At 35.4% G+C, this 16382-nt stretch overlaps 1 protein-coding gene across 8 annotated transcripts in view; it reads left to right on the plus strand.

Annotated features, from left to right (window-relative positions):
* The window catches only part of LOC126819275 (uncharacterized), a 59494-nt gene extending 43380 nt beyond the window's left edge, over positions 1-16114 (plus strand). For all 8 annotated transcript variants that reach the window (XM_050547232.2, XM_050547229.2, XM_050547237.2 and 5 more), the window contains 2 exons: positions 13774-14035; positions 15269-16114. In XM_050547232.2, coding sequence (XP_050403189.1) covers positions 13793-14035; positions 15269-15574 — 549 coding nt within the window. In that variant the 5' untranslated portion in view covers positions 13774-13792 and the 3' untranslated portion in view covers positions 15575-16114. The remainder of the gene's footprint in view (positions 1-13773; positions 14036-15268) is intronic.
* Positions 16115-16382: the final 268 nt, after the last annotated feature.

Consider the following 16382-nt stretch of genomic DNA (forward strand, 5'->3'; position numbering starts at 1 on the left):
ACATGGCATAGTTGGTTTACGCCCTCAAGTTTTGTCACATTATTGATTTTTGTTGTATAAAACGATGTTTATTGGTCATATATAGCGTGAATCGGGTTGTGTTTTCGAAAAAAAAAATTAAAAAAAATGTCTACGATATCACCCTAGGTGGAAGTGGACGTTAAACTCTATAAACGAACGAACGTGTTCGAAAAAATCCCGAAGTTTTTGTGTTAGTTTGCACCGATGACATTACTCGATTCGTCTAAAGTAAAGAAACTCGTAAATTTGTTAGCGAATATTTTCACACGGTTGGTGCTTTAATGATTCCTCTCATATCTGTCAGTTTGAATATAAGTGTGTAATTCATTCACTGGCTAATAAAGGCAAACCTTTCAATCTGTGGCGATGAATTCAAACTAATTTTGTTGATTTTAATAGGATCATGAAAGCATGTAATCTTTTCACACCAATGAAATAGTTTTGATATAATGATATCTATGTTAGCGGAAAATTATCACACCTTGACAACCCCGATTAGAGTGAAAAATACCATAACGAATGTTATTTCCATGCAGTGTATTATAATATATCTTCCTATTTTGTATTACTAGAAAAATATACAAGGTTTTTTTTTAAAATCAAAGTATAGGGTTATCCTTTATATTTATTGAAAGAAAGTATATTAGTAATAAATTCGTCTTTTCAAATCGCTTCTAATATAATTATCTGCATAAGACATTACTTGCGGAACCCTGTAGACTTTATGGTAACGTTTGGCCACTTTGAAAAATGAACAATAAAATAAAAAAATAAAAAAATTAACGTATAGCCTTCCCATTACTTTAGATTCTACTCGCATCAATGTTATAAATTATATTGTGTTAGGGCCCCGAGAGCGCGATTTCTTTTTCCTACGACAGATTTTTTCTGAATTTTACATTTGAACATCGAGACAACGTTTGTAAAGGTGGCCCTGTCCCCACGGCACCCTACCCGACCATGTACAATTTTGCATTACATAATTTCGGTTCCTTCCGACATACCGTCCGTATGGGACGAAAACCCGAGGTCCGTGTACACATTAGCGTGCACGTAAAAGATTTTCTTGGCAGTTGGAATTCAATATAAGAGTAGACCGTAGTGTCGCTGTCCGGACAAAATTTTCCTCATAGCACACTAAATGGCGTATGCCCGTCTTCATTAGCTCAGTTCGGTGCAGAACAGTAGGATGTTAAACCCCATTTCATTTCATTTCATTCCGTTTCTCAGATATCCAAGAGTATTGTCGCTGATGTTTCCCGCACTGTATGTTAAGTCTGTGTGTAGCCTTTAAGCTTTCCTGAATTTATCTGCGTATATGCTTATTGCAATTCAGAATCATGCGAAGAAGTGCGGATCATCCGTTCATTCTTGTACAGTGTAAATGTGTGTATAGTGATCCTTCATCTCCATGATTTCAGTATAAAAACATATTTACATATTATAAGTGTTGAAACGACGATGTTCATGTTAGTAGTCAACAAGAACATTATCATTCTATCTCATTGTAACTAAATATAGATTTAATAACATAATATCATATTTATACTGAATATATGACCTTTAATATGAATATCATCCTCAATTATATCGTGTTTAACACGTATGCCATATTTACTCTTAAACCGTTACCTGTAGGCGATATCATCGCTGGACCAGTATCATACTGTGATTGTTTACTATTATTGTGTTGAATAACATAACATGTGTTCACAACTAAAGGTATGTTTACCTATATTGCATTCATTGAATGAACAAGTATAACCCTTTTTGGGAGTTATTAATTTACTTTTTTAGATTGAACTGTGTGTCATTTTAAAAATACCTGCACGTAAAGGGGTTTCAGAGACAAATATGTGTATTGTTTTTAAACACAATATCAATACTTGAAGTGACATATGAGTTTGTTTTTAATCATTACATTAATCAAGACGGTGAGAAATACTGACCCATTTTATTTCATTTCAGAAATACTGCCAAAACCAGACTGTACTTTCGTTCCGTTTTTTTTTATGTTTTTAAACAAATTAAACGGAACGAAATAAAGATTTATATTGGTTATATTAAAATACCGTTAGCTAATTGTTTTTGAATAACAGCCTGCTGAGTCCATAAATGATTTGACCACCACTGATTTTGTTGTAACACTACCAGTGTTTTTGACCATATGAACTATAATTACTTTTATTTCGTTTTTATATCAGTTTTGAAGTATATTTTATAACCAAACTTGACACGCACTTCACGATGTAAAAACTTTATTTATATACGTAACATAAAGAGTTTATATGTTGTATAAGTTCTCGCCCTATCTAAGTAAAACATAAACACTACACTTGTGAAAATATACACTATATACACTTATATAATAAAATAATATTGAATTAACAGAACGTAGCACAATAAGTGTAAAAAGGGACAGGACTGGGTGTTTGACTTTTTTTTACTGAAATGAAATAGAGGTTAACTTATCACCAGCACTATGTGGTGTGCTGCGAGGGAAATTTTACCTTGGCCGATTTCCAGCTGCCAATGGTATACAGGGTCCTCGGTTATTCTTACCATCTGAACGCCTTCGGGGGAAACCATGATTGGAAAATCCAACATTGGAATGGAACCACGGATATACTCGCCGAGCCACTGTCGTGACGCTTTTAGAACTGGGGAATAGATTCACTTTGTTGTTCATAAACTGGTAAATGAAATGAAATGAAATGAAATGGGGTTTAACGTCATACTGTCTGCTTCGACTGGGCTAATGAAGACGGACATACGTCATGCAGTGGGCTATGAAGGAAACTTTCCCCGGACAGCGGCCCTACGGTCTGCTCTTATATCGAATTCCAACTGTCATTGAGTCAAAAGATCTTTTACGTGAACGCCAATATGTACACGGGACCTCGGTTTTTCGTTCCATCCGAACGACTAGACAGCTGGTCTTGTCAGGCTCTCCGTCCTGCACCACTGACAAGGGGAAACCACGCCGTATCATAAACCGGTTTCATTATTTAGGAGTTACCGCTAGAATAAAAGATTTAAGTAGTGTTATATGTATGTTTCTATGGTTATCGCGGGGTTGGATGGCCGAATGGTTAGCACGTGCGCGCTGTATTATAAGGCCTGTCATTGAGTAAACTGGCGTGGTTTCGATTCCCCGGTTGTACGTGACAAGGAGTAGGGACGCCTGTCCAACCTCGTGGGTTTTCTCCGGGTCCTCCGGTTTCCTCCAACTGCTAAACACCCCAACGCGCAAGCGAATCACTGAAATAAAATTGAACCATGTGTTAGTCCCGAAATTACCTAGTTTGTGTAGAGTGGACGTTAAACCCCATTTCTCTCTTCCGCTGTCTATATGGTTATCCACGATTAGTGGATTTGGGGCAAAGACAACTCTGGTTGATTGTCTGTTCGTTTGATAAGGAGAGTGAAACTATATAAATTTTATGATAAAACAGTCGAGATGCGTTTTGTCGATAAGAGTAGAAATTAAATAAAAAGGAATAGCGTTGAATGTCTCGCCAGATTTGTGTTTTCGCCGATTTTCGTCGAATTCAAATTGTGGAGGATCTCAGATTGTTTTTTTCGTGCCATCCAAAAGGCAAGACAGCATTTTCGTTGTCAGATCCACAGATGCTATATCCTCAGAACCCGGGCTTGAACAATCTCAGGATATTGCCGGTCTGACGCCTCGACTACCGCGTCCTCCAATAAGACTTAAGAGTTGTAATTTGACAAGAACGATATTGCTGTGACGAATAGACGTATGAAATTTCTGATTGAGGGGTTCAGCGTTTAACCTTTTTCATTTATTCAAGAGTCTATTAAAAAATCTTTTCAAGCCTCCTTATATTAGCTATAAACACAATATTGACCCTATCACGATACCCCTTATACCGTTATAAAACAATATTGACAGGTTCACTAGTAGTATGTTATTATTTAGACTTCAATATTTACTTATTGTATATACACACATAGGTAAATATATAGGTATATGGAATTGCCCCCTCAGTGAATACAATATGTAAATATATGTAAATATTATTACTGTTATTTAATCTACACCCCGGGCGTGTATATTCTTGGTAGGTGTCAATATTTATCTATCTTTAAATTTAAATTACAAATTTATAAACATATCCCATTACCTGATTTGATAGATATATTTATATTTGATTGTATATAATAATGGAAATGTTCAGACATGGGTCATTTAAAGACGTAGTTGTTGGGGTTTTTTTCTCGTCACCTACACTACATAGTTTACTAATATTATAAACAATAGACAAGTATAACCCGGAATGATATTTCTCGGTAACGACAAGACAAAATACTTTGACGTCAGCGGTTGCGAGGACAGTACAGCTTGAACAGCGCAATATAGCGATAAATGTATCGAAATGACTTAATTGTGAAACTATCATCGTAATAAGCAACAATAAAGCCCACTTATGTAAGACAGAAATATCTATATCCTTCCTGGGTATATTCAATCATCCCGGCTCCGCTCTGCCCGCTAGCTCTCTAGTCAGGTGGTTAGCTTTTCGATTCCGGCCCTGGCCGAGAAAGTTGCTCGGGATTTCCCAGCATTGTTTGTCCTTGACAGTACTGCAGTCGTTAGGATGATACGATAACCGGGATTCAATTTACAACCGATTTTGTTGTGGTTCTACTGTTTACAACGTTGCTTCCTGAAAGGAAGTTTCTGGTACTCAGAAAGAGCATGAAATGAAGTGAAATAGAGTATTATGGCACGTCAGTTCCAACCGGGCTATATTGCGCCAAACATATGGAGAAAGGGCAAATTTATATTGTTTTGCATGATTGCGTAAAGTGAGGATGGGTTTGGTTATGGGACAATGAGTCTCGATGGCGTATAATCTTAAATCGTCCCAGATCACGGGAATGTATAACTATTGTGTTACATTAATGCTATACTGAATCCGGATTGATTATTGATAATTACAGCCGTTCCCTTTTCAATAGATAACGATGCTAATTACGTTTGTCGATCCGTCAATCAGTGTTAGTTTCTATGATATATGATCTAATATGGCCGTCTCTGATACACCAATCTTATTAGGTGCAATCACCATTATAAGATTACCGGTGATGTATTCGAGTTTGATTAGTGACTTATCAGTTTTACGTCTCATTTAACAATGAATGATTGCTACAATAAATTTGTAATTTAAACTATTTTTATACCTTAGTTCTTACGTAAATCTACCACGGTTGAGGACATTTATTGTTTTAAAAATATAACTTACTCATCAGTTTTATAACACCCAATAAGAGTTACTATAATAATTACAGATTTTTTTCCTTCGTCTGAAACTAGACAACGATGGGATGATCAAAGAAATATTAGTATTTAATTTGACATTGACTGAAAATGATCATATAAAGAAGGTTATTTTGTTTTTTGGATATTTAAAATTATAAAAAAATATATAGCGCTTTTAAATGATATTTTCGCACTTAGCAATTCTTGTCGCAGGTCCGGTTTTCTAACTGAACTAAAATCACCGTCCCCGTTTCTACTGTCTACTTAATGGATCGCGGGTCGATAAGATATACCCGTCTCCCTAAATTCATAAATAGCCGAAAAACATATTTTTTTCTACCGACGTGTTAAAATATTTTAAAAAGCTATATATCCTACTATAGGGAATTTAATGTTCATTTAGAATATCGCCACCCCGGGTCATAGTTTTGTAGTTCCCATTAATTTAGTTCACCCCAAGGAAGTAATTGAAAGGAAAACGGGAAGTCCGAAATTTCACTGGACACCGTAAATAAAAGTGGAATTAACTATGTAAACTGAACGCCAAAATGTGGCAAGTATATAGACATGTTTGTCTATAGGAAATAACACGGTTGGAATTTGATGATTTGTAGCCAACCCTCAAATAAAAACTGGAAGTTTGTATTTCTTCGTAAAAGTAAAAGTATCGTAGGACGTTTTATATAGTTATACATGACATATTATATTAATGTAGACCGGAATTACCCTGTTTAATGCACTGAGATATATTTGAGACTGTTGTTTTCAAGTTATTTGCGACTGCCACTGGTGGAGGAATTACTATCAAAAGCTATTCGCTTTCTTACGCAAGTTACCTTTTTTTTTCAAAATAGTCTAGCTCAGATATTGATTTAACCGTATAACTAGAATGGTGTATACAATTTATTGGAACCCTGATCAGCTAATTGTATTTTTCTGCAATACTCTGACGTGCAGACTGGACTTTAAACGGTTTGGTGAAGTACAAAATCCTTTGGGATCCTATATAACCCGTCTTATTACCTAAATAACGAATAACTGACGAGACATTGCATTTCGTATGATTTCATCTATCGTCATTACAGCGTATTAGCCCAGTTTAAAGGAGATAATTATATGCTGTTATTGAGTATAAAATTTAATGATATTTTAATTGCCTATAATTATTAATGTAGATTGATTTGTTGATTAATTGTTAGATTAAATAACGTCTTCCGGAGTCAAAGACACGCATCAATACGCACGAGAGACGCAATAGTCGTTATTCAAATCTGTATTTCTGAATGGACAAAACGGAACCGATGTCATAACAAAATACCCAATTATAATATATATTAAAAGTAACATAAAGAAATTTGAATACACCGTCAATATAGTATGGAAATGAAATGGGGTTTAACGTCCTACTGCTCTGTTCCGACAGTGTGCTATGAGGAAAATTTGACCGGGCAGTGGCACTATGGCCTACTCTTATATCGAAATCCAATTGCCAAGGGATCTTTTACGTGTATGCCAATGTGTACATTTGGCCTCAGCTTTTCGACCCATCCTTGGATGGCCCTCCGCCCTGCAACACTGACAAGGGGAAACCACGTCGGAAAATCCTGATGAACCTTTTCGGCCAATGCAAGGATCGAACACGCGACCCCCAGACTAGCGAGCCAGCGTCTTACCCACTTAGCCACCGTGGCTCCCAAGTATTGGACTGGCAAGTGGTACTTTATTGCATGTTGGCAATTAAATCCCTTCAAAAATAGTTATCATTGCCTATGATTCATGAAGAAACCTTTCAGTACTAACACTGATATCTGGTTTATTATATAATCCCGACATATCGATAATCCCGACGTATCGATAAGTATTCTGCCGATCTTTGTGTTTGATAACGATAAGAGAAAATTCATCGAAACGTCGTGCCTGGGTATAATAAACCATTATATTATGTTGTCCCATATCACTGTACTGTTAGTTTTGTTATTTGTGCAATCGCAAAATACCAATAAAGGATTACAAACCCTTCACTTGACAAATATATTTAAGCTGTAATGATTAGTTATTTACTTTCAATTAAATCACGTATATTAAAGCAGTATTAATTAGTTATAGTTATCTACTTTCGATTTAATCACACATATTAAAACGGCAATATTGATTATTTATATCTACTTTCATTTTAATAAGGCATATAACGTTTATCTTAAGACCAATGTACTAGGTGTGAGAATTGTCTTAACTTTACAAAGATGGAGTTGACCAAGGATCAGTCTTACCTTGAAATATTTACGGTAATGAAGAACAACATTGTCTCTTCGGATTGTCTTCTTTATGGATTGTCTCTTTGGGTGTTTGATTCTGATTTATGGTTGCAATAGGTTGTTTGATAGTCATAAAGACTGACAGACAGACAGTTAGACAGGGCTCTCTTGTACCAGATTACCGTTGGTGTTATTGTTCATTGGTTTAACATTAGTATTAATCTTTTCGACAAATACACTTAATACAGATTTATCCGTCAGACTAGTTATCTGACTGGGTAACGCCTCTATATTATCATAATATGTCCCCTGTTAGGACTGTTAACATTCTAATACCCTGTTCAGCTTACAGACTTAATCTAATACCCAATCTAACAAGCGTTCATTCATAACTAAACGTAACTGTCACCTATGTTATGCCGTATTGAGTAGACTACATGTATTGTATTTTTGAGAAAGACGTCGACCATTTTATCCTCATGAAGAGAAAAATTTTAGTCATGTATTCTTAGTTTGTAGGTTATAATGGTTATCAAATTGGTATGTATTTAATTGTGAATCTATTTTTGAACTGTACTTCGCATTTTAATATGTTTAAGTGAGCGCTGGTCACGTACTTTCCTTTTCCTTGAGACACCTCGCATTCTATACACTTTGTGGTCTGATACCAGAACTTGCCCTAGGACTCAGTTTGTGGGCATTGTTTTGTGGTGTGGATGTCTTTGGCATGCCTGTCTGTGCTGTATCCACGCGCTCTTTGTTCAATTCTTGTATACCTGTTAGACTATATCTTCCATTATCGTTTTATAAATATAGACAAATTGTTTTGATTCAAAATGAACCGGGTGTAGTGTTCTTGATATCCTTAACTGTTCGTGTTGCAACTTCTTTATATAAAAAGACGTTTTTTATTTCTTTGTTTACACTTACTATGTGAAATGTTATGATTCAGTATGATGTTCTCTTGTAATATTATTTTAAACGACAAATTGTTAGTGTTTTCAAACAAAATGATAATTATATCTTGTAAAATGATTACCTTTTTACGACTGCCCCCTTAAGGACGTCGTTCTAAAGTAACGTTTTGTGACTGATAGTGGTAATTGGCCCTCGCCCCGCCCTTTTGCAATACATTTTTGTTGCTTTTTAAATCTAGAATGGAATTAGAGCGTTTTGATGTCACATACATGCAATAGAGAAATCAACCACGAAAAATAACTTGACATCCTGTAAGTGTATTTGAACTCGTGTAAGAAAAATCGATATGCTAAAAATCTCTTTCTAATTTTGTATGAGGTAATTGTGACATGTTTGTGGCTATAAGGATTAATATCATCGGCATGTTCTTATCGTTCATAACTATTGTCATACTGATCTTAAGTTACAACCAACTTCCTTCAGATTCTGTATAATCAATTTATAACCACAAAATATTCCCATTTACGTTGGTAAGATATGCAAATTATCACTGACCATAGCGGCATAACCAATTTCAGTTTTAAACACTTTCTCAAATATAATGATAAACTGGGCGGTAGTGCCATCTTATGTCCTTGTGTACACTTCGATCCCCGCATTTTCCGACGTGGTTTCCCCTTGTCAGTCTAGGGGTTGGACGAAAAAACAAGGTCCTTGTAAACATTGGGATGCACGTAAAACATCCCTTGCTGTTGAAATTCGATATAACAGTAGGCCATAGTGCCGCTGCCAGTACAAAACTTCCCTCATAGCACACTATGGCGTATACATGTCTTCATTATCCCAGTCGGATTATCGATGTGTTTCCATTGACAGGTCTGATAGAAACAAAAAATTATAAAATCATAAAATCTTTGGTATGAAGATTCGGATTTCTTAAAATTGTTGACACGCTGCACTCAAAATGATTTAGTAGAGATGCATAATGAAGGAAGGTCAGTAAGAAATGATTAAATTGCGACTAACGCAATGCTTAAAGTAGCTAAGTCTCTAACTCAATATCATCCAAAGTTTTCGACATTGAAATCACAAATTATTTGTCAATTTAAATCAACATTGATGTTGTGATCTTACCGGGAAAAGATGGGCTTTTTGATATCCAATATTTGAGGCAAAATAAACATTTTATCATTGGTACACGAATCGTGTACCATAATGCGCTTCAGCTCGATTTGTAACAAGGGACTCGAAGAACGAGGCTAGACATAGTCCACAAGTCATGTCAAACGGTGACGTCACATTCTTATCTGGAAAGCATGCGCAAAGAAATACTATCGGTGTAGACTGGAATAATTAGACGCTAAAGATTGCCATTAGATTGAGACTTCTGACATATTTCGCCAAACATAGCTGATTTGAAATTAAAGTAAAAACACAAGCGATTGAATGTAAATCAGTTTATATACATTCATATTACATTTTATGCGTTGCGACCCATTTTTGTCAATTTCTAGGTCCCAAGTATTAGCGTTTAGCCCCTTTAATTAAATGTCCAAAAATATAAGAATGTCATTTATCAATTATCGTTTACGGAAAGTAATTTATTGTTTCCATTTTCGGTTATCTGGTGCGTTTGATCTCAACTGCTGTTTTCCTCCAATTTATGTTATTACAAGGCTTGTCAAAAAAACCAAATAGTTTATTATTATTATTATAGTCATTTTTAATAAAAGTTTTTGTTCTGTGCACCTTCAAGCCTATAAAAATACCCTCTACTTTTTAATAAAAAGAAAAGCCCCGGGTTATGAGCTTTTATTATTGACGCAGCTCATTTTTCATCTATATTTTATGATGTTGGCGACACTCGAAATGTCGTTTCTAACCTTTGGACATAATTATTATCAATATCTCGATATACCTACCTAAACAATACTCTATTTAACAGTCAGTTTGATTGGGCTAATGACCCACATCGATCCAGTGCAATTTTTATTAAGAGGGACCTAATATCCGTTTACTTTGACTTGACTGATTGGACTAGACTTTGTTCACTGTGCAGGGTCGTGTGTTATATGCGGTTAAAACAAAGTAAGTATGTTTTGTTTGATAGAATTGGTTTTGTTAAACGACTGGATTTTGTATTTGAGGAAATGTTGTATTGGATTGTAAAATAACTTTGAAATAATGTAATTAAAAATAGGCTTATTCTTTTTTAATTATATGATGTGCTCTACGCTTGTCTCCAAACATTTATCCAAGTAATCACATTGTGTCGGTTTTTAATCATTGACCTTCCATCGAAGATAAGTTGTAATTGCCTAACAATGTTATTAACTGTCATCCAATAGTTGGTATATAAATCTTTCTTCTTTAACTTGCTTTGAAACGGATCAGTTTTCTTATCTGGTAGAATTGGTTGCAAAAACTACCATCTGGATCTCTGAGAACGTAATAGTATGTGACATGTTTTCCTCTTTATTTGGGTTTTACTTACTAACAGTAAAACACGAATACGAATACCGGGGGAAAATATCTCTTTGGTCTTTCCAGGTTTTTCTATGCCCGGAATAACTTGCTATCTGAAAATTCAATTTCGGGTGTTTTTAAGTTAGATAAAGCACTCATCTTCGGTTATGCTGGGTCAGAAAGACCCCAGAAAGAAAACATCTCGAGTTCTTTCTTCGAGTCTTTTTTTCCCCAGCATAACCCCTGACTCGTGCTTTATCCATTACTGAGCACATATTGAATTGATCGCACCATGGGCAACTATGATAGGCTAAAACCGTAATCGTAATTATTGCTTATTCGGTAAAAGTAGCCGCTTGAAACGACTTAATAGCATGTTAAATACATGAGAAATCGCCTTTAGTAAACAGATTATTTAGCAGGACAATGTAGGGAAATACTTACTACAGTAGACTTATCATTATGTTACTAGATCAGTGATTATTTAAGAAAGAATAGTTATAAACGATGTATGCTTAGTGTATACTTGTTTAAGTACAGAACACGATTTAGTTCAACTAAGTCCACAATAAAGTTTGTTAAAGCTGGCATGAAGGGCTAAAATATTTTGATTCGGACCAGCGACTTTCTTGGTTATCTGCATCTCACCCTATCTCACTTCTTTACCAGGTATGCCAGTGATTTCCTCTAATACACAGACATGGCGAAAATACCTCTCTGCTAAATTCACCGTTAGCATTTCACTTCAAATGTCCCATTTGTGCTACCTGCATGTAGTACGCTTTACCAACCTTGAACATGGTACAGGCTATTAACGTCCTGTTCGGTTTCGATATTCTTTAAGTTTTATATGACAGACGTGTCCGATTTTTTGTCATATTTTTTGTCTTTTGACAAGAAGTGATTACATAAACTTGTTATATGACATTGAATTTTCGTTTACATGATATATGATAACATGCCTATGTCTAAACCCCGTGTCGGCATTACTACACGAAACCACGTAGCTAAGTCTCTAACTCAATATCATCCAAAGTCTTCGACATTGAAAACACAAATTATTTGTCAATTGAAATCAAAATTGATGTTGTGATTTGAAATTAGAGTAAAAACAGAAACGATTGAATGTATGTAAATCAGTCTGTATATTGTATTCATATTACATTATTATATGTGTTGCGATCCATTTGTGTCAATTTCTAGGTCCCAAATATTAGCGATTTAGCTCCTTAAAGGCCTATATTTTTAATTTTCTGTTAGGGATCGCATTAGGAAATGTACTGGATATACACAGGACATGGAGGACATTAATTACTGCTAATTACTGGAGTAATTGTTCTCCATATATTCCCCCCTGAGCCCAAGCACATTATTGAAATAAAATTGAACCATATTATGTTAGTCCCGAAATGAAATACTCGAGTCCAAGCGAATTGTTGAAATAAAATTGAACCATATGCCCCCCCCCCCCTCTCTCTCTCTCTCTCTCCTCTCCTCTCTCTCACTCTTTTTTTCTCTCTCTCTCCTCTTAGTATTAAGATAAGAGAAAGATTTAACTTATTGTAGATTAATGCGATACCGAGATCAACATAGATTTAGTTGTACTCATTAACATATCATACAAGATTGTGTAAGATATCATTTTATTCCGCAGTAGGATATTTTGTCAAGTCATCCATCACTAAATGTGGTTTCAGGAAAATGAACCAAACAATTCTTTGTCTATTTGGTCAAGCCTACCTTTGTCTTATGTCCGGGAAATTCGGCAGTTTATTAGCTTTTGTCGTTGGCTTAGGTTCCCAACTTATCTTTCTTTATATTTTGATATCATGTTGTTATTTTGTCTTCATGTAATGTATAGCCCGTGGTCAAATTATGTAAATTTCTTTAAAGATACGACTAACAATTATCACCTTTTTTCGTGTGATGATATACCTGTAGATTTCAAGGTGAAGGGGTCATTATGTTATATAGAATAAAACACATAATACCTACCAGTCAGTTTCTGATTATGACATAGTTTTCAGAATGGCCACTGTTTCGAACACATTGTAATCAGAACCCGAAATATTATAGCTTGAGTGATGCCTTTTAGTTTTTGGACAACGTACAATATTGTCCCCGAGGAATATAATTTTTGGTTCTTGTATTATTATTTGGTGGTACTTGTTTTATGTGTTTTTGTCACCAAAAAACGCTGGAATTTGGACTGTTTTGTAGAGAGTATTTCTATAAGAACCATACTTACCATTTCTTGATCATAACCACAAACATTTTCTAGGTTTGGTTAAAAAAGAAAATATTGTACAATTGTAGCCTTTTTGTGATGATTGAACGTATATTGTGTCATTTTGGGACCAGACAAGAATGGATATTGTACTATTTTGCACACGGAGTTAAAGTGTCTTCTAGAAGGGCCGAGAAAGTTCATCTGGATTTTCCGACGTGGTTTCCCCTTGTCAGTGGTACAAAACGGGGGGCCTGACAAGGACAGCTGTCTAGTCCTTCGGATGAGACGAAAAACCGGGGTCCCGTGTATACATTGGAATGCACGTAAAAGATCCCTTGGCAGTTGGAATTCGATATAAGAGTAGGCGATAGTGCCGCTGCCCGGGCAAAATTTCCCTCATAGCACACTGTATAGCGTATGCCCGTCTTCATTAGCCCAGTATAGGAGCAGAACAGTAGGACGTTAAACCCCATTTCATTTCATTTCATTTTGTCTTCTAGAAGGGGAACGAGTTAATTAGAAGTGTTTCGACTCCTATGTAATACTTCGAAATTTCTGGCATAACTCTATATAATTGTTATATTTTTTTATTTCAGAATATATGAAAACACCTTCATGCCGAAACAGATTATTATGGATGAAATAGGAATGGATAATGGTATTATTCCATTAAGGAATGGGAGTTTACCAGGCCAGGTGAAATTACCCAAACGTTATGAGTCAGCATTTCAAGATAATAACAATACTGCCAAGATACCTCGTCATCGTAAGATTAGTTTCGCCCAGGTCAATGGAAACACAATGTCAGATCGTATAAGTGATTTGATGCAAGCCATGAAATGGGTCAAACAAGAACTGGTAAAACTATTATTTTAAAATTAAATTTTCATGGCTTCAAATTATTTCGACATGAGTATTCACATGACATAATCAATTCGGATGGCTTAGATATTGAATGGATTAGACGATCGACGCATGTAATCGGTTAATGGACGTCGCTCAACAAAAGGCCTGACAATTCAGACTTCGTTTATTAAATTGACAATGGTACCTGACAATCGGCCATATCTTATCAAAATTTCGCTCAGAAATTTGACTGAAATTTTCGATATATTCATTTTTCATTATCTATTGTTAAACTATTTTAGCAAAAACCGCCAGCTCTTTATCTAAATCTTCACAATGCATCATAAAGGGAGTAACAGGTTGAAAATTAAAACACATTATCATATCACTTTTATCAAGAAACTGAACGGAATTAATTTTTGCCGCTGTCCGGGCAAAATATCTCGCATAGAATAATGTACGGCGTATGTCTGTCTTCATTTGCCTAGTCGGTGCAGAAAAGTAGGACTTTAAACCACATTTCGAACATCTAAGAGCTGGCCTATCTATTGGGAGGTTTATTCATAAGATATACGCGCTCATAAAACCTATTAAAATTCACAAAATGATCCGTACGATCCATGAAATTAAATGAAAGTAAAAACGCCATGGATTGGCATATTTGTTTGTAGGAATTCCCTCATGTAATCGAATTTTAACATCATCGACTGGCGAAGAACTTATAAGCGCTGACGTCTCTTTAAGTATTTTCGTATCAGATGCCAAACCGACGTTGTGATGAGCCGATTTTCGTTTTTGTACAGATTTATATTAAACTATTTGTGTGTTCTTCTAGCAGTCGTAGGACAAAATTACCAATTTTTTTGAAAATACTCCCCTTTATTCTAGCTGGAGAAAGTAGTATTACTCAGAGGTTGCTAGACAATGACCTGGCTACTGAATTGACAAGGTTTCAACTAGTGGCTATGTACACTGGCCAGACTTTCAACATCGTTGTTCCTTCTATGAATAGAATAGTGATTACATTCCACAAAAAGTCAATGTACCGCCAGGATATCCAGTTTAAATTAACCAATTTAAAAGTACCATCCAGGTCTGTATGCTAGGTTTAAGTCACAAGGACATGAATAACAAATAAATGACACACGATTTTTGATGTGGTACTTCCTTTGGTTACTCGAACAATAGTCTGGAACTATGTAGCTTTATAAAGTATGTGCATCATATATTTTTTTTATTTTTCAGATAATGTTACGGCAACATGATATTTTGTTGAAAAGACAGTTTTTTAATATACAAGATACAATAAAAACTCTTCATAAAGACAGTGTAGATGGTATATCTAATGGTACTAGTGCGAACGATAACACGCAACCTAGAATATATGAACACTTATTTTTAAGAACATCTTCTAGTATAACGGCTATAAACGAAGATGACGAGGACTCGGACTCGGAAGAAATAGAATTCCGGCCTCGGACTGGCTCCATGACAACCTCACGTGATCTCGCTGCTTTAGCCAGGAGGCGAGGGAGTAAGGAGTTAATATGACACTGTGTTTCTCTTGGTTTTATCTAAAATGTGAAATTTTGTGAAAGAAAAAGTCTATGTCATCAGTGAATGTAATTGTTGCGATGGAATGTGTTGTCGCCAACCGGAAACATGTTATGGTCTGCTATCATTTTCCACAATGTGAATGTCAACATGAAGCTGTATTTGGATCTGCAGACGTCGGCTTATTTCTTAATGGATTATTTCAGATTCACAATTTACATCAATAATATTTTGATTGCACCACATAACGCACATGAATTATGGCTTGCGTTTCGTGTCTAGTTTCTCATTTATATTGTGTAACAGGAAATTGTTTCTTGATCCAGTTCTGTTTTCTGGGGTGTCGTCTTTGTGTATTTTATGGATTTGAACGTTTTGATGAATACCAAACGTCTGACCTGTCGACATCACAGTCAATATTTAAAACATAAACATAGTTATTTGTTTTATACGGAGCAAACATTGTACATATTGACTTTATTTATATACATGTATTGTATGATATTTACTATTATTAAATATTTTTAAAGTTGTTCACACTGTTACTGTTAAATGGAAACTGGTGTTGTGGCCAGTTGAATATTTTGTATACTTGCGTGTTTTTACACGCCCACGTTTTCATGGGGACGTATATTGTCGTTGCACCTGTCCGTCTGCACGTCCGTCCACAATTTATTTGTGGACACTCTACTGGTCACAATTCTTATCCGATTTTGACGAAACTTGAAATATAGGTTTATTTCCAAAAAGATCTCGGTTCCTTTCGATATTCACATGTATCGGATCGAAGCTTGTGGACACTCTA

This window comes from Patella vulgata, chromosome 4, assembly GCF_932274485.2.
Source record: "Patella vulgata chromosome 4, xgPatVulg1.2, whole genome shotgun sequence".
NCBI lineage: Eukaryota > Metazoa > Mollusca > Gastropoda > Patellidae > Patella > Patella vulgata.